Source organism: Micropterus salmoides, unplaced genomic scaffold (genome assembly GCF_014851395.1).
Source record: "Micropterus salmoides isolate LMB-PRFRI ecotype aquatic unplaced genomic scaffold, ASM1485139v1 Ms_hic_scaffold_23, whole genome shotgun sequence".
In the NCBI taxonomy this organism is placed as follows: domain Eukaryota; kingdom Metazoa; phylum Chordata; class Actinopteri; order Centrarchiformes; family Centrarchidae; genus Micropterus; species Micropterus salmoides.
In genome coordinates, this window is record NW_024041484.1 from 11,413,705 (window position 1) to 11,436,007 (window position 22,303).

Below are 22,303 nucleotides of genomic sequence, written 5' to 3' on the forward strand. Positions count from 1 at the left end.
TGTGACTGTAATTATTTGGGCATGCTAATATGCTAAAGGCCTACACGACGCCGCACATGGAACAATGACATTTCAATTTTAGTTGGCAAATTTTTATTTCCAGCATCCCATCTCACAGAACGGTTTAGATGCACAGTTAGGGTTGTGCTTGTGTTGCTGGCTTACCTTTCCATTAGCGCAGCAAATGATTATTGCCTCTGGAAGCATTTTTTTTATTTCTTGTTTGGTTTTGTTTTGCTTTCAACCAAAAGATATAGAACTACTTATGTGAAAGCAGGAGCACATTCTCAGACTTTCCTCGTACTAGCAGACATATTTCCTCATTGTTTGGTCACCGAAAGGTCAAACGCTCATTTGTCAGTTTTCATTTGTTTTATCCATTTTTTTCTTTGCAGGCAAATATCCATTTGTTCTGATCTAAAAGGGTGACCTATAATTCATTCGACACTGGAACACAGGGTGTAGTCGGATTCGTGTGTGTAGGTAAATGTGTGTATGTGTTAACCTGTGCAGGGTCCAGGGGGTTGGGGAAGATGGCGCTGACCGGCCTCTCTCGTGGAGACAGACAGGCATTTTCTCTGGAATGCTTGTGTTTCTCTGCCATCTGGGGTGAACCTGGAATGGATGTTATGAGATGTTAGAGGGGTAACACACACACGAGCATGTGCAACACATAAGGGACCAAATAGCAGCAAGGTGTTAGACTATTACCCACAAATACTGGCAATCAGGAAAGGCCAATCTCTCTTTCTCCCTCCAAGCCTCTCCACCATTCTTTCAGCCTCACTGGCTCCACAACATGACAAATGGCCTGCCCCCCCCCCACGCACACACCCACCTCACTCCCTCCTACCGCACCCCCTCACCTACCCAGTTGGATCGAACAATCACTACAGACAGAGACACATGCTAAACCTTGACACAGATACATATGTAACACATGCACCGAAAGCCACACACACACACACACACACACACAAATACTTGCTCACAACCTTTTCACAGCCCTTCCCCTCATCTGGTGTTAGCCACTATATAGATCTTGATCCATTAGCCAATGTGATAGCGCTTGCAGGGCTATCATATGAGTATGAGATACCCATCGCTGGCTCTCATTCAGATAACACACAAGCAATAATTCTTCCCAGGCTTTATGGGTAGACAGAGGCCACTTTTATAAGGGCGCCGCCCGCTGCCAGCAGCTCGCCAAAGGGGAGTGCATACGCTTCCATAAATGTCTTCATATATTCTTACTTTTTATGATGTGGATCAGGCAGAAACGCGTTTGCACATTTGAACGCAGCGAGATATGAGGGCAGACAGAGATGGGCATTAGATATTCACACCACACTGCAGAGGAGGCTTGGATGGGTTTGGAGGCCTGGACTTGGAGATTGTATTGAGGTCCAAGAGGGATACTACACAGAGCTGTGATCATCTCTTACTGTTTCTTGCATTTTTACTCGCTCCATGTTTCTTTCAACAGCTTTTGTCTCCACGTCTCAGCCCATTTCATTTTTCATCTCAGCTCATTTTGCATTCTCTCTATTTTGCCAGTCTCTAACTTTCCATTCAATCCCCGCTTTCTACTCATTGTTCTCCCTCTCCTACAGTACGTGGACTGTGGTCTAACCCTCGTCTAACCTCACCAGACAGGACGCCACGGTGGTTTGAGAGGACACCGTGACGCTGAAAGGCTAAAGGTTCAGTGCTCATGTTCAGTGTGTCCGGCTGAAACTGTGTCTGCTTCCTCTGTGTGAGTCACTTCGGATTGAAATATCAGCTAAAAAGCCTACGGCGTATAACACTGTAAAATGAGTCTCACCTCTGGCACTGGAAGGGGCTGAGCTGGTGACATTGGGCGAGGCAGAATGGTTGGAGCTGAGGCTTGAGGTAGACGGACTGGGCTGTAGGTGGGATGACAACAACAACAACAACAGCATCATTATCATGAACCAGAACATTATGAACATGAATTAACCTTTCCATATGAAATAAATTTGCTTATTTTATAAAACAGAGAAATTCCAGAGTCTAGGTGTTTGTGATGGAGTCTTAAACCTGTGATGTTTTTTCCACTTTCATGTAAGAGTATTTTGCAATTTGAGTTTTTTGTTAAGTGTGGATGTATGAAATTGAGCAACTAACTATGCTATTATTCCACAGGCAAATGATGATTAAAGATAACGGAAGACCAGACTCAAAAAGCAAAACTGCTAGTTAACTATTATTATCACATATAAACACAACGTATTTACAGTAGGAAATAGTTTTAGGACATCTTGGGAAAAACACTTTTTTTGTGGTTTAGGGTTTTGTATAAAGCCATAGCTGGTTAGCTTGAAGACTAAAGACTGCAAGCATAGAGACCGGAAACAGCACTACTAAAGCTCAGTAATTAACTCGTATCTTAATTGTTTAATCTGTACAAAAACCAAAGTGAAAAATTATTGCTGCTGAAAGCTTCATATTTGTACAGACATGACACAGTATTAAAATATAGATAGAGTACTATTATTACTTGTTATAACAATAATGATTGTATATTAGTGACAATGAATATATTCTTGTCGATAATATACAATAATTATTGTTAAATATGTGTTTCCACATTGTGAAGGGAAATGTTCTGTAGTAATACTTGTCTTCGGGATCACTGTGCAGTGCATAAAAGCGATGATGGTCAGAAATAATATTGTAATTGGTTCAGTCAGAGCTTTTTTCCTCTCATGGTTTTCTCTGCTTCCTGTTATTCCAGGCCTGCCAGGTGCGCCTGACAGCTTGCCAGGAGTTGTCTGCAGCTTTCTGAATTGGCCAAATCTCGTTTAGATTACTGCCCAACTCCAGCGAGCTCACTGGACAGACCACACAAAGCACCGTGTCCTTGTTTGATATAATCATGACAATTTGTTTTGCCAGACAAAGCTCCGAACAAGCAGAGGGGACAATAGAGGGAAAGGGTCAGAGGAGAAGAGAAATGAGGGTGGAACATAGTGAGGGGGATTAAAAAGTATTGCAAGTGAAATCTGTAAGGGGTAGGAGACCAAACCTTGAGGTGTGTCTCTACTTTAAGAGCCTTTGTGTGGCTGTGTGGGAAGGCGAGAGAGAGAGAGAGAGAGAGAAAGAGAGAGAGCGAGAGAGCGAGCGAGATTACCTGCATGTTGAAGACTTCATCCGAACTCTCCGATTGCCCTGTGATGTTACTGACTTCATTGGAGGCCTGAGATGACAGAGAGGACGAGGAGTAGCGGTTCACTGCAGGGTAGCTGAGGGGCCTGGGGGTGACAAGAAAGACAGAGCGAGGCGGTTATGGTGGCGTTCAGGGGAATGGTACTTAGTTTAATTGCTTTCAGAGGTTTCACTCACCGAAAATTCACCATGAACCGCAGAATGGCCGACAAAAGCCACACAGGGAGGGAAAAAAAAGACAAAATGTCAGGTTACAGGAAGATAATCAATGCCGCAATCGCAGCATTTCATCAAGCATTTGTCTGCCAAAAGGCAAAAGTGTAAAAGAAAGGTTAGAGAACAAACACAATGTGGTTTTCTAAAGGAGGGTAAAATTATTATTTTATTTTTTTTAAAGTAGAGGAAAAGTACAAAAAAGAAATCACAACTCAATAAGTAAAACGCAAAATGTCACCGGGGGATTGAGGTGATGTGTGTGTCTGTATCTTTCTGTGTGGCTGTGCCCCGTGGGATCAGACTGTGGAGCCAGAATGTCGCAGGTAGACAAGAGTGGCAGGGTCACTGAACACATCAAAAGAAGAAGAAGAAAAAAAAAACCTGTCTGCCTGCTGGCCCGGCAGCAGCCACACAGAAATATCCCTGTGGGTGCCAGCCAGTCGTCCCCAGCTATTGTATGCCCAGATGGAGCCACACCGGTAAAGAACGCAAGGAAGTACAGAGCAAAGGCACAGAACGTGGTGTTCCAGGTGGGGAAGAGTTTAAAAAAAATAAATAAATAAAGGAGGTAAGAATCAGACAGAGAGGTCTGCAGTGAAGGGCAGCACATCGGGGGGGAAAGCAAAGGAATGTGAGACAATATGAAGCAGAAATTTAATACTGTAATGGAGCTTTTCGGCTGCTTTTTAAATGTCTAATATAATATAAAGAAAGAAAACTAAGAAATAAAAGCATAAACATTACACAAATACAAAAAGAAAATAGACGACAAATTATACAAAACAGGTTGTTACCTCCGCCTGGCAACCCCTCTGCCACCGTCTGGGCTAATGATGTTGGGCACAGAGTTCCTGCATGTTCGCGGGCTCCCGTTGGTGAAGTGCACTGGGCTTGCACGCACATAAGCCGGAAACTCCTGGGGTTTTTAATTTGGAATAGAGGAAGTGCACATTATTAAACACTTCTTCACGCCAGCGTGAGCTATGTACAGTAAATAAGATACATACAGATGCAGATAAAGGAAAAATGTTTAATGAGGGGTAGCTTTTTCCTCGGAGGAATAAAGGGGTCATTCACTCGGAGGTCTTAACACAGCGGTTGGGCTCTGTTGTACAGTGCATGCTTCCATAAAAGACTTGATGATTTGAGGAAAAACACTGTTTTCATCTTCCTAATACATCATTGACTGTAATGAACTAAAATGACTTGTGTTAGCCTTTGAAATAAGTGTCACCTGGTCTTGGGTTCTGGCCTACCTGTATGCCAAGACTGGATTTCATCAGATGAAACTGGTCCACTAACTTCTTGTGGAGAGGTCTCATGTCCTGGGGAACAAACTTCTCATGCACAGCGAGGCCGTACTCCAGAATGTGTGCCTGACACAAACAAAAGAGGGTTAACGCCTCTGGATGTTAAGTCCACAAGTAACCAAATCAGAGGACAAGTCCAGCGATAACACTGAATTAAAATGACAGCGCTCCTACTTTATCTGCTGAAATTAAATATTTGCTCCAGACGTGTGTGTTTAAAATAAGTCTACACATTCAGTAAAATACTTTCCACCTTAACTGATTTAATTGTGAATTGAGTTTTGTTTTTTTGTTTGTTTGTTTTTTTTGTTGTTGTTGCAATACTTCATAACTTTTTAACAAGATCAATTTGTGGATGCAATGAGATACAGTAAATATCTGAAAATAAAACCAGTTATATCCACAAAATCAAGTAAATCTCACACGATACAGGCATTAGAGCTGGACCAATAAATCGTCTGAGAATATATATCGTATCAGCGTATTTGTTGGCCAACACATTGCAGTACAGAATGCCAAATAAATGTTATTCAAACAGTGCTGCGTTTATTTAATTATTCACCAGAAAAATGTTCCATTTTGTACACATATTGGTCACAGTGCTTTAAAAAAAAAACTAATTGCAGGGATTCTTTTCTTATGTTTGTATATCACCCTTTTGACTTTTTATCCACTTTTTCTAATAAAAACATGGATTTTAACACTTAAAACTAAACTCAATGACATAAATAGTTCTGTAAATTGAAAACAACTCATTGTCCATTTATTTGCTTGAGTGATAAGTGGACTGTTTCCAAGTTCAGGAATGAGTTGTCACGCTCAAGTACTGTTTCAATTTTTGTTTCCACGTTAGGGGATAAGCACGCTGTTCAATATCAGGTGGCCTATTCATGCTTAAGGTCTTTTTTATTACCAACCTGTTCAAACATGAGTTCCCTCAGTCGCCCGATCTTCTCGCCATCCTCAGGGTGATTCATGATGTAGTCCTTCACGAAAAAGGCCTGCGTGGAGACAAAATGCAGAACATCTGTTATGCACACACCGAGAGCTGAAGCAGAAGGCTTCCTGCACTGCAGTGTTACCTGAATCCCCCGCTGGGCTGACACAGTGAATTAGTGTCCACACTTTTTTGTTGAATCTTTAAACATTTACAAACAAATTGAATGAATAACCAAAATCTTCAGCTCAAATGGGGGTAATACTCCTGTCAGTTCAGGGACAAGAATAAAAGTGCACACTGGCTAAAAATAGAGAAAAATACACTCAAATTAACAAATGGATGTTATTGGAATCAAAGGATTGATTTGACTTTGATTTAGGGTGTAATTTGGTCTCAGATTTTAAAAGCTTTTTTTTCCCAAATCACATTCATTCATGACTCTGCTTTCTATTGCAGATCATGTCTCTTCATAAACATCATACTTCTTGATTATGGCTTACAGGCTTTCTATCCACTTTCCCGAACATTTCCTTCAAAAGTACGACAAAGGAGAAAGAGATAAGATGAAAAATGCCCTGGGCTGCTTTGAAGGATGATAACTGTTGTTGTCGCATCCATACATTATACGCCAGTTCCATGCTGTTTACAATGCCATCAACACTTGTGATGTGTCTACAGATTATGGTAAATCCTTTTCAATCTGCATCACGGCACACAAAGAGGGGAGACGACGGGCCGATGAAAGACCCGGCTCACAATCTGCTTTCAAATCTGCCACAGAGGGAAATACTCACATACACCAAAAAGGGACTGAAAGTTCACAAAATAAGAGCAGCACGGTTCCTCTACCAAGGACACAGCTGTTTATCTCCAAAGAGACAGAGCCAGATGACAGTAAAAGAGAAAAGATGCTCAACACTGCTTCAAACATGTCACACACAAACACATGAAGATCACTTTCAATGACTGCACGAGTTAATAGCTTGTAGACTATGAATCCTCAATAAAACAAGGAATATTATTCTTCCAGACAAACATCGTCAGATGTCAATCTTTATCAAGACAGCATATATTAGTATGTTCTGTATGTATAATGACATCACATTCCTCTCAAAACCATGCTATACTGATACTGCTATATATATATATATATATATATATATGTATATAAATAAAAGAAATGTAAAAGATTTTTATTTTATAAATGTTATTATGCTCTTTATACTTGATGTACTATAAAGTACACAAGCAACAGCAGCAAAGTAGTAATGCTACCTTCAGCAGGAAATTCAAACCTAGGAAATTCGGAAAAGGCATTGAAAATAATCAATAATCTTCTACGGATGATGGAATTTCTCGTCGGGCTGCAGGGGGTGAGACATCGCCATGGAGTTAATCTTTAGAAAAGTCCAATTAGAGATGGAATACTGAGGGGAGGGGGGAAATAAATCAGACAGCATTCCCCTCTCAATGGTTTCCACTCAAACTAAAGCAATAAATCTAAATATTAATAACGACAGTTTCTCCTTCATTTGTAGCCAAGCGGGCCTCCACAGCTGTCAATCGGCATTACAGGGGGAAATGAATAGATCTACGACGCGTTCCGCTGGGGTGCTGCGTGCCATACTCTGCAAAGAAAAATGAGCGTTGATATCGGTGGCAGTGTGTCTGCCGCGGAAAAAGCCCCATCTGTGTCCACTTAACTGGAGATAATTGTCACTTTCTATTGTGGATGATATGAATATTAGAAATGGCTGAAGGAACTTCTGGTGGTCAATTGTTTTACCCAGAGAACTCCCATTTATACATTTTATCCATAGAAAGATTCACATGACCCTACCAACAGTGTAAAAAGGCCTGCTCTATAAGTATACTGGAAGATAAAAATGCATATGCTATCATATTTCAAACAAAAATAATGGCAGTATGGGAGGAAAACACTTCAGCGACCTTTGCTCTTGTGACTCTGTCAAGCATCCTACAAAAACCTTAATAGGCTACTTCTACACAGAGGCATGCCCTTCTACACAAATCCAACATACACTCACACACACATACAGAATGTGCCCACACACACACACACACATACTCACACACACACACACGCACGCACGCACTCACACACACGCACTCACTCACACACACGCACACTCCCAGTGGAAAAGGGTAGTTGCTATGCGACACAGAGCAAGTCGCTGAGTCCAGTCAGTTTTCTCTAGTTTCCCCAAGTACATTTGTAGATGTCTTTTTCTTCAATTGTGCTCCTCCTGGTTAGGAAATTGTACTGTACTGTTATCTTGAAATTGTACTATAAAGGAGATTTTGGAGAACCAGTAGCTGCAAATGTTTGTCAGAGGGATTGACTGTTTTAGTTTTTCTCTGCCACTCTGTGTGCTTGTCTGTTGCTACTTCAGCGTATAATTAAGCAGCTGCATAAACACTCCCATCTCCTTCATTCAGCCATTATTAGCCATCCATCTCTTTACACTCCTTCCTCCTACTCCTCTAACTGCAATTTTTTGACCTGACCCCTCTTCCTTCACATATCCATCCATCTATCCATCACCCATCCATTGACCAAACCCCCCCATCCATCCACCCATTCCTACAAAACCCATCCATCTCATTTTGCCGCTTCCACCCCCTTCCTGCTCTCCACTTGCTCTCTATCCATTCTATCCATCCATATCTCCGCAAAACGCTCTCTGCCCATACATCTCCCCGCTAAAGCCCACCTTCATGCATCATTAGGCAATCCATGTATCATCGTTCCTCACTCCTGCCTCTGTCTCTAAAACCCTCCAACCTTGTCCTCCATCTATCCATCCATACCTCTTGGTAGCGGGCCAGCCCCCCGTTGACGGCGGCATCGATGACCCCGTTGAGGCACATGGTGAGGGGGTTGATGTTCTGCATCTGCCGGCTCTGACACTGGGTGATCAATGTGCGGAGCTGTAAATTCTTGTTTTCGATCACCTCGATGGCGTTCTCCAGCGGGCTTACCTCCACCTGCAAAGAGGGAGGTTTTCGCAAAATTAAGAGTTTTAAGAGGTCGCGTCTTCTGTAGCTCTCAGGGGAGTTCAGGGAAATCTGAAACCTAGAAGGAAAGGACCCTGATGATTTATAAAAGAAAGTCTGCATTACAAGGTGGGAGTGTGGAGTCTGAAAAAATAGCCATTTATCAAGGGTGTAATGAAACAAAATATGCTGTGGAAGTGCATTATGGGAAGTGTAGGAACCAAAATGGTAAAGTTGCAGGTCGTAAAACCAAAACAATGACCTGAAAGATGCTACAATGCTGTATTGCACTGTATTGTTGTAAACACACCCAAAAACACACAATTAGTATATGGTCACTTTTGCATGGGTGCAAGAAAAATGCTCTTCCCATCATCCTGCGCTTCTTTTTCTCTCTCGTTTTCTTCCTCTGCCTCACACAAAGCTTATTCCTCTTGCTAATAGAGGGTTTTGCCAGTTCCACAATTTCACACCACGCTCAACAGCTATGTGCTAAAGTTAAAGAATATGCACTCAGAAAACAGAGACATACACTGTGTTGTGTTTTGCATACACCAGACAAAACAGCATTTAAAAATCCTCCCACTCCTTAGAGATCTGAATGAAGATCCAAGACGGAAAGCTTCTGAGGGAAACATGTAACACAGTGTAGCAATGGACAAATATGAGTCCAGGCTAAAAAGGCTGGTAAGTAAGTCAAAAAAAAAATCCCCAATATAACAATCCAATACAAAAATCAAAGCAAAGCAATTTGAGTTTTAGCACGACATCCAATCTATCCGATGGAGGAAATAAAATCTGTCCAATAGCCCCAAACTCATGACCTAGGTCATTATTGTTGTTCAATGTAATGACTTGGATCAATACTTGGATATTGGCTGGCAGTACTCCAAATTGCAACCTGTAAAATAAAAGTGTATTACAGGGTGCCTTGTGTAAGATGGTTATTTCCTCAGAAGTGGTCCCACTCACCAGCTCTCTTTTCTCCACTTCAAACCAGCGGGAGATGCCTGGAAGACTCTGGACCAGCGTCAGGGTCGTCCTCTCCACCCAAAGGCTCTACACATCAATGCATGGCGTGAGTATTAGCAGATTGCTAAAAACACTTTAAAAAAATCCATAGCTACTTATGCTGATGCGCACATGCACTCTATATCTGGCAGACGGCATACATTTTAATTACAGATACCACAGTTTGAGGAAAACATGTTGAGTACACCTACTGCCAAACGCTCACTTGTAGGTGTAGGTCAGATGTCATGTCTTATATCTCATATCATCATTCATGTTCCACCACTTACCCCGTCGGCCAGCATGCTTGTCAATATGCCAACATACCACAAGGTCATTCTGACAGCACGTAAACTATGGAAACTCTAGCACTGACTGCAGGCTGTTAATATAACAGATTAACACTACAGTGGAGCAATCTAAAGCAACAAAGTTTCAACAAACATGAAGAATGGAAAGCAATCATTAATTTCATTTTCTGTGTAGTGTATTTTTAAAACCAACTCATAACGTTTGACTTGATAGGGCTGAAACAGTTAATCAACAATTTTAAAATCATTTGTTAAGCAAAAAATGCTTCAAGCTTTTCAAATGTGAGGATGTGCTGCTTTCCACATTTTTACATCATTATAAACTGAATATTTTCGAGATTTGCACTAACCAAAAACAAGCAATTTAAATGTGTCACCTTGGGGTCTAGAAAATTGTAATGGGCAACTTTGACCATTAACTCATTCATCAATTTATCTAAAAAAAACAAAACAAAACCTTGTTTACTAGCTTCTTCTGGAGCTTTATTTTGTCACCAACTACTGTTTCCAAGACCAAACATTAGCTTTCACTTTTAATCTAAACAAAACTAAGTGTCTCTGTGAGGCCTTATTTGGGTTCAGTGGTGCTTTGAGCTAAATGCTAACTTCAGCATGCTAACATGCTCACAGTAACAATGCTAACATGCTGATGTTAAGCACAGGTATGTTTGTTTACCATTTCCCATGCTAGTTTAGCCTGCTAACATTTGCTAATTAGCACTAAACAAAAAGTACAACTGAGGCTGAAGAAATGTTTAAATCATCTTAACCCCACATCAGTTTGTTTTATTCTAAATGAGGCTAAATGTGTTCAAAATCTGAAGCATTATTATGTTATTATATTTTTGATCCCCGCATGGACATCCTGTATTATGTTGGGCCCATTTCACAAGCAGGTCAGGGTCAACGTGCTGATGCAGTAACGTTACAGCTTCATTTATTTTATGTTTAGTTTGGAGCCCAGTGTCTTGCTCAAGGACACTCCAGCAGAGCAGATGAGTGCTGACATGCATTATCGATCCAGTGTCCTCAGGTTGAAAAAGGGTCTTCTGACTCACTACACAGCCCTGCTGCCCTTTATTGATTTTCTGTTCTTTAAGGCCAAGAAACCCACCTGAACACCTCTTGAAAAAAACAAACATGTATTAGGAAGTTGAAATGAAACGCTGACAAAAATAAAAGTCTTACCGTTTCAGCAAGCTTTTTTTTTTTCTTCTGCACATAGAAATGTCATATGGAGACAGCTTTCTTTATTACTTTATTTTGACAGATAACCCCATATCCTGGCTGCTGGATATTCTTGTCGCTATGCAAAAGTTTATCATACATATTTTTACCCCATGAGGGCCAGAGATATCTCGCCCTAATTGAAATGTGATATCATGATGAAATTTGGCCAAATAGCTTTGATGGAACTGAGACGAAATGACTGTGTCTGTGTATGTGTGTGCTAATATTGAATATTTATGAGCCTAATATCAGGGTCTTTGCAGAGTGTGTGTGTGTTTGTGTGTGTCTATGTGTTTAGAGTGTGAGCAGCGCGTGTATAATTTGTGATACAGGAGTCATGATGAATAAAACATGCGCTATATACACAGATTAATACCTGGGCACAGAAGAAAACGAAGCTGTTTCACATCAGTCTGGAGTGAAAAAAATGCTAATGATCATAAGTGGATAATTTTAAATTCTGAAATATTCACAGATAACTAGACTTTTCCCCTTTTTATTCTATAGCACATAACATCTTGTAGCTACTCCACAAGCTGTAGTAGGTTGTTAAGTTAATTCTTTATTTATTTTCATATCTCCACAAAATCTGTAAATTCATGTTTTGTGAAAAAGGGATGAAATTACATAAAGGCAGGGAAATGTCTGCATCACACTGACCTCTTACCATGTGTGTCTATGTGGTGCTATCAATCTTCATCGCCATCTGAGTTTCTAGTGATTTCTCCCCTTTCCCAGCCATACCTTGAACTCATTCTCCTTGTCTTTGGTGCCCTTGTGAAATGGCCGGTCGTATCTGAACCTCCAGATGTGATTGAACTTGTAGAAGCTTTTGATGTTGTCAGGCACTCCGTCTCTCTGGAGCACGTCCTGACTCTCCGGGATGGGGGTTACAGCATAGATCTGCAGATCTGGAGGCGAACGGAAGTTAAGGAAAGACACAGGAGAGAGTGACAAGGGAAAGCACTCTGGGCTAAAACGGACAAGAATTCTTCAGTGACCTGAAAGAACATGGGAAATCGTGCCCACACAGACAACAAGAACACGCACATGCAGAGTTTCACAGGATGGTAACACATGTGTCTTTGAAATAAATAAATCCCTCTTGCATTATCCTTTGCTTCATTAGTCTTTTACTTACATCCACATGGAAACAATACCCTGCCAAGGACATACTAACAGGGACCAAAACAATATCTGAACAGTGAAATTAAAAAGAGACAGCCACACGAAAGGTCATTGTGAGCAGTGGTCAACCTCTGCATCTCCACCAGTTAGGAGTTGGGACAGTTATTAAACATACAATTATATGCATGAGTGTTTCTGACAAGGATATACAGATGGGTAAGCAATCTGAGAGAAACTCTATTGATTAGCGTTATGTGAGAATAACACAGCAGGGTGCTAATTTTTTAGATCTTTTTAGTTGGGGAAGCACAAGAAAAACAGGGACAAACAGAACAACTTACATTCTGTCCTCCATCAGGTTTCTGCTCTATAAAGTCTCTGTGTCATTATGTCCCCAAGTATTTGCTTTGTCTTCCCACTCCCTCTATAGAGGTTTCCCATACACTAGTGTGAATAATTAAAAATGCTCCCATACTGTACAGCAAAATTTGAGCATGCTGCCTGGAAATGAAGAGTATAGCTCTCAATGTGAGTTGGTGACTTGATTTATGTAAGGGCGTGGGTTTGGTTTCAGAAGTGGGGGCACAAAATTAAGTCAAAAAAACAACACAAAGTATGACTTATGTAGGCAGGCATGGCCACACTGCCAAATTTGTACTGGCAGTAAATGGTTAAAACCTTGACGTGAGTGTCTTGACTGAACTGCACTGATAGATATGCATTTCAAATTTGCTACCGTGCTGAGAAAAGTTATGTTCATCATCATCATGTCATAACCCTACTTAAAGTCTTATTTAGTATCGTAAGACTCCAGCATCTTTTAAAGGAGAATATTAACTGTAGCTGCAAATAAAATTGAAAATCCTAAGTAGTATCTGCTGTTTTCCTGTTGGGCTGCATACTGTTCCAACGGCCGCCACAAATCAGAAGGTAAGGCAGCCAGTATGTAAAATGTAAATGCTCCGTATTTGTATAGCGCCTTTCTAGTCTTTTCGACCACTCAAAGCACCTTTACACTACATCTGCATTCACCATTCACACATATTCATTCACTGAGCCTAAGTGCTAGAACAGAAACTAACATTCACACACATTCATACACTGGTGGAACAGCCACAAGAGGCAATTTGGGGTTCAGTATCTTGCCCAAGGACACTTCGACATGCAGCCTGGAGGAGCTGGGGACTGAGGCAAGCTTATGACTGTAGAATCAGCCTGTTTATCATTTTAGAGCTTCTCTTATCTGGATTACAGCAAGTAAGAAGATGCTGTTTAGAGAGATTTCAGTGAGTAAATCAACTGTATAAGTAAGGACGAAAAAAAACATTATTTTTTGAAAAGCCTGTCCCTAGTGAAAATTCTGCCCTTGGGTTTATGATTAAGCATATGTATGTCCGTAGCATGTTTGATGTGCTTTCTGTGTATGAGAATCTGTATACTGTACGTAGTATGCAGTACTTGAATTGGCCTTTGATAATGAATGGAAAGAGACTGTGAGAGACCGAGGGAGTCACGGCGTTTTATAGCATGTGCCTCATTACAGGCAATTTTGTGTATGTAAACACACAAGCATGCTGTGCACGCAAGCCTCTGTGTATGTGCGTACGCATGTATGTACACTGTGGCGTGTCATGTTTTTATTCATTTCCACACATTTCACTGCGTGTCCAAGCTTGAGCATATGAATTTTCCATACGCCTCTTTCTATAGACAAGGATACACTGCGCGTCCGCCTGGTATATGGTCTGGTCTGGCTGGTTGACGTGCTGCATGGCTATGGCGTGGGGGAACTCGTTGAGCATCCGCTGCTGGAAAGCCTCCAGCCTCTCGTAGTCATGGCCGCGGCACACAAACTCCTTATTCTGCAGAGGGGGGAAGCAGGAAACAGCGTGGGGTTAGCTTGACATCTAGTGGCTGCACATTGCAACTGCAGCCTCAACTGCAAACTCCACCAAGGACAGGGGCCTGTTACATCATTAAATGGCATTGAATAAGAGTTGCTGAATGTCACCTCATACTGAAGAAGTCTTATATAAGAAAAGTTAATTCTTTCTGCAGGTCTAGCTCTTCTATGTAGAGGGTAAAAGTATTATTCTATTCAACTTGTTATTCATGACACAGAGGGAATATGGAGATTTTTTTACCCGTAAGAAGAAAGGAAACTTCTTTCCATAGAAACCCACTCTGAAGAATTCAGGTTCTAGTCTTTGCTGGTCCATGATCTTGTCATAGAGAGAGGCTTCCATCATCTGGCGAGGACAATATTGAGCATAAACCAACGGGATTTGATACATTGACAAAAGCATTGTTATATTAAAAGCAGATTAATTTGTATGTGCATAACATATATCAAATTTGAATATCTTTTTTTGTATCTTTGTATCATCACAAGACTCCAACTAACAACCCGTCTTAAGGAAGTGCTGTAGCTTGTTTATTGTGGACAACTTACCCTCATCTTGCTCAAGTTCCTGTAGTCGTAGTAAGACTCATATTGGTCAGCGAGTTCTCTACACAGGATGATGCCATTCTCCCAACACTGAAGACAAAAAACACACACACACTTATTCATCCTCATGCTCACTGTGCTCTGTCTTAAAACAAAATAAACGCAGAAAAATCAAGGAAGCTCATGCCTATCTATTTGACTTAGATCAGGAAACTGTATAACATGCTCTGCAGTAGTGCTGCTAAACTGCATGTGACCCACTGGGTGGCACTGGTGAGTCAACAATAGCAAGAGAGCATAACCTCTTTATGCAGGTACACGCAGCACCCATCTTGCTAATTAAATGAAAAGCTTTCCTTTCCTGCTGTCTTCTAATCCCTGTGCGGCAGCACCAGCAGATGGCATAGCTTGTGAATGTGAAGGAAAATTGGACTATGAATAACGAGGAGAGCAGTTTTAATGATTCCGTAGAGCTACGTTATTTCATCAGGGATGCTGAAGTTTTTTTTTGTGTGTGTAATTCTGGAGGCTTTCCATAATGCCAATTTTCCCTGAGATTGCAGAATGATGGCAAGGGTAGTTAGGAAAGAGATAAAATCAGTGGAGAGGAGTGGTGGGAGGAAGAAAGAAAAAAATGTACTTCATGGGTAACAGAAACAAAGCAAAAGCCTGGAGAGAGCTTCTCAAATGCTGCTGTATCCTGAATCAGCTGGGTTTCATTTACTCGGTTCATTCTTAGCTGATACATAAAGCCAACACAGCAGTGCGACTTACGCTTCACCCCTCAGTCTTGCCGTCATCTCCCACAATATTTCTTGCAGGAATGGTGTTGGATGTTATGGGATGACACAGATCCTGCTTTAATTACAGCTGCCAGCCATTCATCTGATTAAACCGAGGAGGTGTTGATGCCTCGAGCTGCTGTCACATCACAACAGGTAGAAACTAAATGTCTGACTACGAGTGACATGCATTATTGTAGCTCCACACAGCTTACAGCTCTGCTCTACTCTCCTCCTATGAAGGGATTTCATTTCACGTGAGTGACGTCTCCACTGAACAGGCGGGGTACTCCAGTCCTCTCATGTTCCATCCAGTATTAATGTTTAATGAATTGCTTATTAGGTTGGGTTTAAAATCCATGTATTTATTTATTCTAAATGAAGCATTAATATTATGGCTGTGCTTCAGTTTCAATGCGAGGTTTGAATTAAAGTTACATTTTTGAATATGCATACAAAGCTGAAATGCTGCTGTTTTGCTGCCACATTGGTGTGACACATTCACTGGCATTTAGCAGTGTTAAGAAGTCACTGCTGGTTTTGAGGCTCATATGTACAGCACAGTGTTTCTCTGATTTGCTGTCACTAAAAACAGAGTTTTTTGATTCATAATTCCTATACAAAAAACATAAAGGCAATGGAGGGTATTTAGCTTGTTGATACCAGTGTTAAATGTTTTTGCTTGATTTTGTCACCAAAGTAATGCAGATGTAGAGGACGGATGAGTGTGTGGGGAACAAATGTGTGTGTTCAAGCTCACCTTCCCCCTGTCGAAGTTCTGTACGATGGTGAGATGCAGATACTCTTTTCTTTGCCACTCGCTCTGCATGGGGTAGTTGAGGAACTCTCTGAGTGGCCTGTCTGACCATTCCAATAGCTCATCATACAGCAGCAGGGTGTACGAAGCCTCTGTGAGACACACACACACACACACACACACACACACACACACACACACACACACACACACACACACACACACACACACACACACACACAGGACATTACATACATCTTAAAGCAGCAGGATATGTGCTTTTAGGAAAACATGAAGGATTCAGTGTCTCAGAAACATCTTTTAAAATCTGACTCATGGGACAGTAAGGATGACTAGCCATTCCAATAATAAGGCTATACACATGTATGTACACACGTTACAGCATGCAGTAAGACCCACAATAATGTATCTGTCATACATGCAGACACCCACACTCACACGCACTGTATGTTAGGGCCATTCCTTTAGGCGTACCTGTGTAGTTTTGTGCTTTCAGGTGCAGGTCGTACAGTTTGTGGATGTAGCGGATGTACATCTCCTCTTTGTTCAACTCAGTTTTGTAGAAGTTCTGACAGGAGCAGTGGGTGGTTCGGTGATGAATGAGGACAAAAAGAATCACAAAGAGAGAGAGAGAGAGAGAAGGGGATTATAAAAATAATGGTGAGTTGGAGATGCAAATAAGGACACATTTAAAAGTGACAGATTGTTCTAGGGTAGAGGTGTAACAATATATTTCAGCTGCTGATAAGCAGTGACTTCTAATTCATCTGCCTACACACCCAGGTGCTCTTTCAGACAGCTGCTGTTACATAAGGAAATACTAGCAGGCACAAAGGGCTGACAATTGAAACAAAAGAGGGAAAGATCAGAGAAAAAAAGTGATTTGTCATTTGACATTCGTGTTATGTCTCTGAGGGAAGGAAATGAAAAACTCTTTAAAGTCTTAAGCATGAATTTATATTTTCCACTGTTAATCAGAGAGACTAATTATGTAACCTGCAAAATACACAACCATAAAAGCAATAAAAGTTATGTGTAATAGCATGAACTGAAGAAATGAACTTAACATATTTGATTTTTGGATAATTCTTGAACAGGCAAAAAGTTGAAAACATCATAGGACTTCAAATAGCACCAGAAGATAAAAAGGATAATTATGGTCACTAGGCTCATATAGAGATATGGAATACTTTCAGAAGGTAAGGCCTATTTAAAAGATGTAAGCCATCATTAAAAAGCTCTAAACTATATGCAAATATTAAAACAATAGTTTATGAAATAAACTTTCTTGCCAAGAGTTAGATAACATTGACAGAGGACAGAAATGCTAAAACAAATCATTAGGCACAAGAACATGACACAAGACAAAAGTCAAGAGGTATCTGTTTTGTTTGGTAACGCATTTTGTTGTCACTTAAAGGACTCTGGAAATCTGCTTTACTGCTTTCTTTCCACAAGTTAAATGAGAAGATTGATGTCTGTGTGGTACACATGAAGCTACAACCAGCAGCTAGTTAGCCTAGCACGAACAACGGGAAACAGCTAGCCTGGCTCTGTCCAAAGGTAAATAAATCCTCCTGTCAGCACCTCTGAAGCTCACTTATTAATGTGTTACGTCACATTTATTAGACAGTTAAATTGTGCGGCATTAACCCCATGTAAACCCATAACAACAAACTGGATATAATGTGATTAATGAGCTTTAGATTTTTTTTTTACCTTTTAAGCTAACCTACTTCTCGCTGTAGCTTGATATTTAATGCAGAGACATGAGAGTAACCTCTAGTCTACTTTTTTAAAGATTTTTTTTTGCCTTTATTTTGACAGACAGGACAGTGTAGGAAACAGGGAGAGAGATAGGGAGAGACACACAGCAAAGGGCCGCAGGTTGGACTCAAACCCTGGCCACTGCAGTAAGGACCCAGCCTTGAACCTGGGGCGCGCGGTCAATCAAGTGAGCTAACCACGCTCCGAGTAATCTCTACTCACCAGTAAACTGACAGTACATCCAATCTTTTTTCCATCCACTTCTCCCAGCTTCATACAGTCCCTGTGATGGAAACATCATCAGTAAGTGGCAAAAAAAAAAAACGTCCAAACCTGATTCAAATTGACCAAGCGTGTCTGCATGTTTCTGAGAGTATATGTTTGCACTCTTACCTATAGTCTAGCAATCGCTCCATTAAGCGGGTGACCGTAGCGATCAGAGAGATCCCACTCTCCCTCCAGGTTTCTCTCTCAATCTTCTTAAGCAGGCTGGAGGACAAGATAGAGAGATGTAAAGACCAAAGGAAACAAGTGGTAAAAGTGAGCAAATGGGAAAGGTGACAGGAGGGGGGAAAGAAAGAAAAAATTACTGCAACAGAAAAGGAAGCGAAGCAAAGAGGAAATCAATCCCAGTCACACCAGTATCACCTATGCTTGCTGGCCTGCCTGTGGGGAAATAAATACTCTAGGTGGCTAAATATATATCTATATCACAATAGCTGATACACTGTTTTACACATCACAGCCAAAATATTGCTGTTAGCTTTTGGCTGAGTTAATTATTGTTTCCCAACGTCACCCCTTGCCGCTGTTTCCCCTCACATAGAAGACACAGAGAGAAACAAAGAGGAGAACGTCTTACCTAGGGTACGGACCAAACAGAGGAATTCTACTCCAGGCGGGAAGCATAGGCGGAATAAATGTATATTAATGTGATTAATATCAGCACCCACTCACACAAGGTTAGTTTAGGGGTTAGTGGAGAGGAAAAGTAAATGGAGAAACTAAATCAAAACAATAAATCAATTAAGCAAGAAAAGATAAAAGTCGGCTAAAATCATAATCATAAACATGAACCTCAATCTGCATACAGGCTGAATAGATAGTAGCAATTTAATAATAATGCTTTCTAATGCACAATTGTATTATATGGCACAATACAGATTAGATAAAGAGATATTTTAATATTATGCAGTGATATTGCACTGTTTTTCTGTAATGTTTCACATTTATAATGGAAAGAGAATGGTTGACTATGAAAGACAAAGGGACAATTACAATAGATGCATATTGATAAAATACTAGTCAAGATCACACTTTAATTCACATCTATGTGACAGTAAAAGAGACATACATGGGTCAGAAAAATGACTTCATTGTGTTTCTGGAAGCTAAGTTGAAATGTAGCACAGACTTCAAATATAGTAGTCATTGTGAAAGAGGGGGGCGGGTGACATAAAAATATGAACAGGCACAGACAGAGGCAGGGATACACACACATACTAACACACACACGCGCATTAGCGTAAGCACGTACGCCAAGCATGCAGGAGCACAAACCTAACAAGGACAGAGTGGACAAGGACCGGCCACAGAGGAGGTGTGAGTGAAGATGAAGGTGACTGGAGCTAAGTACTGATCACTTACCTCTCATTATTACTTTATCAGTCTACTCAGTATAAACAATTTCAAATACAGAACTACCCACTGCCTATTTGTTCATACTCATGACAGGTGTGCATGGTTCTGTAATCAATCCTAACACATAATTCAGGTAAAGGAGTTTTCTCTGAGCATAAACACTGTTATCTGTGCTCTTTGGGTTTCAGGGTTAAAAGCTCACTTTTGAAAGCGGAATACTTGCGGACACTTACAGATAAAGCAGCCACTTACTGAGGCAAACAACCTGCGAGTTGCAGTTACCTGATGTAGCCTTGTGTGGGCTGCATCATCTAGGTCATTAGACTCAATAACCGGCAATTTTGCCTGTCAGTGGAAGTGTCCTGGACTGGCCTTTTTCCTTAGGCGATTGAACTGTGAGCTAGTTGAGCTCTTGTGTAGGCCAAATTTCATAACACAAAGGCACCCTGACCACGTCCCCCTTTCATGTAAAATCCAAGGTAATTGAATATGCACCTATACGCCCCCTCATCCCCATAGTTTCTACTACTATTCCTTTCTCTAACTCACATGCTGTTGAAGAGCTCCCGGTACGTTTCATCTCCTTTGCCCTCGGACATCAGGCTGTCCAGCTTGTCAATTAGCTTGGCCTCCACCTGTGAAGAAAACGCATTTTCAACGGGGGCTGCCAGTTCAAACGATATTGATGAAATGGCTGGGTGGAAGAGCAGCACGGAGGGCTTAGAGCTTAACACTGAACGGTGTGTTAGATCAAATTACTTCCTGTCATGCTAAGGCGTCGCGGCGATTGAATCTGACAGGTTTTTATTTTTATGACTTAATCTTGGAATTATGCAAAAGGTCAAAAAAGTGGATCACCGTCACCAGGTAATAAACATTACAAGTTCAAATCTAACAGCTGTGTACCTGTTTGAAATTTCCACTGCGTCTCTGCTCCCAATCCATCATGTCATGGAAGATGGGGATCATGACATTCCTCAGATCAGGCTGAGGCACCAGCGTCACCTCCAGGAATGGACCAATCATTGCTGGGATGAAGTTCAGCTTGTGCTCCCCTTGAGGAGGGGCAGAGGTCAACAAACAGGTTAGGCTCTCACTTTATCCATGAACACAGCGTGCTGTTTGTGTCAGAGGCAATTTGACCAACTCTGGCAAGGCAAATTTCGGCTGGCTGCACTGCACCCTAACCAAATTGACACAGTATTCTAATAAACTAAATAATCCTAACTCCTGTGTTACTTAAAATGTATTGTTGTTACACAAAGAGCCACACAAAGAAATGATTATAAAACACACACAATTGCACAGATCCATCACAGACTCTGAGCAGAACAAAAGCATCTACACAAAACAGAGTCAGGCATCCAGCTGGTTGCCATGGTGACTTTAGTTTTAGTTTTTGGCATAGAGAAAAAAAGGCTGAGAATTTTTTCAAGTACAAAAATATTCTATTTAGTTTATTTGCCTTTACTTTCTCTGATGTTACTTTAAGAACAATCCTCCTGCATCAGGGGAGGGCCTGTAATGCTGGCCACACACTAGAGGATTACTAGGCCGATTCAAGGTCTGACTCACCCCTGCCAACAATTGCGGGGGCGGTCCCGACCCGAAGCTGGTCGGAAGAGATTATCAGCCTAAATGATCCTGTAGTGTGAGGGGTTTACATACACAATCTTATATACATATATAAGATCTGAAATTGGGGTGCCTCTGATAAGGAACCCACAACAGCCAATGAGAGCGACCTGACCGGGAAGTGTCACCAACATGTTGTGTATTTGCTTGCGCTTTGAAATGTATTAACCAGGTTGGTTCCCTCTTCTCAGCCATGAATTTATCCACAGATCTGTTCTCTTTTTTTGTTTTTCTGTGCAAAACATAGCACACACAAGTGTGACTAGCTGCCTCCATGTTGTTTATATTGTTTAAGTCACGTTTGATCACGCGAGTTTCTGTGAGATCCCAAGTCAAAGGAATCGCCACTCTGAAATCGTTTAGTATAAACGCCAAATGTGTGGCCCTGCATCTTCACTGAATTGTCTGGTGTGTGGATTCTTACAATTAAAATATTAAAAAGCGGTAAAATATTTTGTTATGTGAAAATCTAGTGTGCACCAGGCATAAGAGATACCCACTGCAGGAACAGAAGACGGACAGTTGCCTATACAGTACTATATTTGTGGCACCGGTCAGATATTGCAGTGACTCTTTAAACAATCTATTGCACATTTTAGGAGTACATTAAGAAATAAAACAATCTATATGAACCTTACCTAAATTCTGCCACATGCTGAAGATCTCACAGCCCATCATCACCCTCATGTCTCCATACCTGCATGACAAGATATGTTTAGACATGTGTGATTGCTGCAGGCAAATACTGAAAGTACTCATTATACTGTATGCGGCCTACAGTATACTGTGTGTGTGTGTGTGTGTGTGTGTGTGTGTGTGTGTGTGTGTGTGTAACTGTTTTTGTCTGAGCACCATAGGATGGCTTGTTGAGTGAGCGCAGGGCTAATTACGGGCTATC

The 22,303-nt window shown here is 41.1% G+C and overlaps 1 protein-coding gene across 7 annotated transcripts in view; it reads right to left on the bottom strand.

Annotated features, from left to right (window-relative positions):
• Positions 1–22,303, bottom strand: part of dock4b (dedicator of cytokinesis 4b) — a 117,923-nt gene that overhangs the window by 10,761 nt on the left and 84,859 nt on the right. For 5 of the 7 annotated variants that reach the window (XM_038738739.1, XM_038738742.1, XM_038738741.1 and 2 more), the window contains exons 30-49: positions 22,044–22,102; positions 20,677–20,825; positions 20,320–20,405; positions 18,992–19,018; positions 18,523–18,618; positions 18,352–18,412; positions 16,837–16,930; positions 16,345–16,493; positions 14,806–14,892; positions 14,498–14,602; positions 14,074–14,215; positions 11,970–12,136; positions 9,646–9,732; positions 8,488–8,664; positions 5,633–5,716; positions 4,662–4,781; positions 4,200–4,321; positions 3,155–3,266; positions 1,826–1,907; positions 506–615 (exon numbers count right to left, since the gene is read on the bottom strand). In XM_038738739.1, the coding sequence (XP_038594667.1) occupies positions 506–615; positions 1,826–1,907; positions 3,155–3,266; positions 4,200–4,321; positions 4,662–4,781; positions 5,633–5,716; positions 8,488–8,664; positions 9,646–9,732; positions 11,970–12,136; positions 14,074–14,215; positions 14,498–14,602; positions 14,806–14,892; positions 16,345–16,493; positions 16,837–16,930; positions 18,352–18,412; positions 18,523–18,618; positions 18,992–19,018; positions 20,320–20,405; positions 20,677–20,825; positions 22,044–22,102 (2,116 nt within the window). The remainder of the gene's footprint in view (positions 1–505; positions 616–1,825; positions 1,908–3,154; positions 3,267–4,199; positions 4,322–4,661; positions 4,782–5,632; positions 5,717–8,487; positions 8,665–9,645; positions 9,733–11,969; positions 12,137–14,073; positions 14,216–14,497; positions 14,603–14,805; positions 14,893–16,344; positions 16,494–16,836; positions 16,931–18,351; positions 18,413–18,522; positions 18,619–18,991; positions 19,019–20,319; positions 20,406–20,676; positions 20,826–22,043; positions 22,103–22,303) is intronic. The other 2 variants (XM_038738740.1, XM_038738743.1) reach the window with 1 other exon arrangement.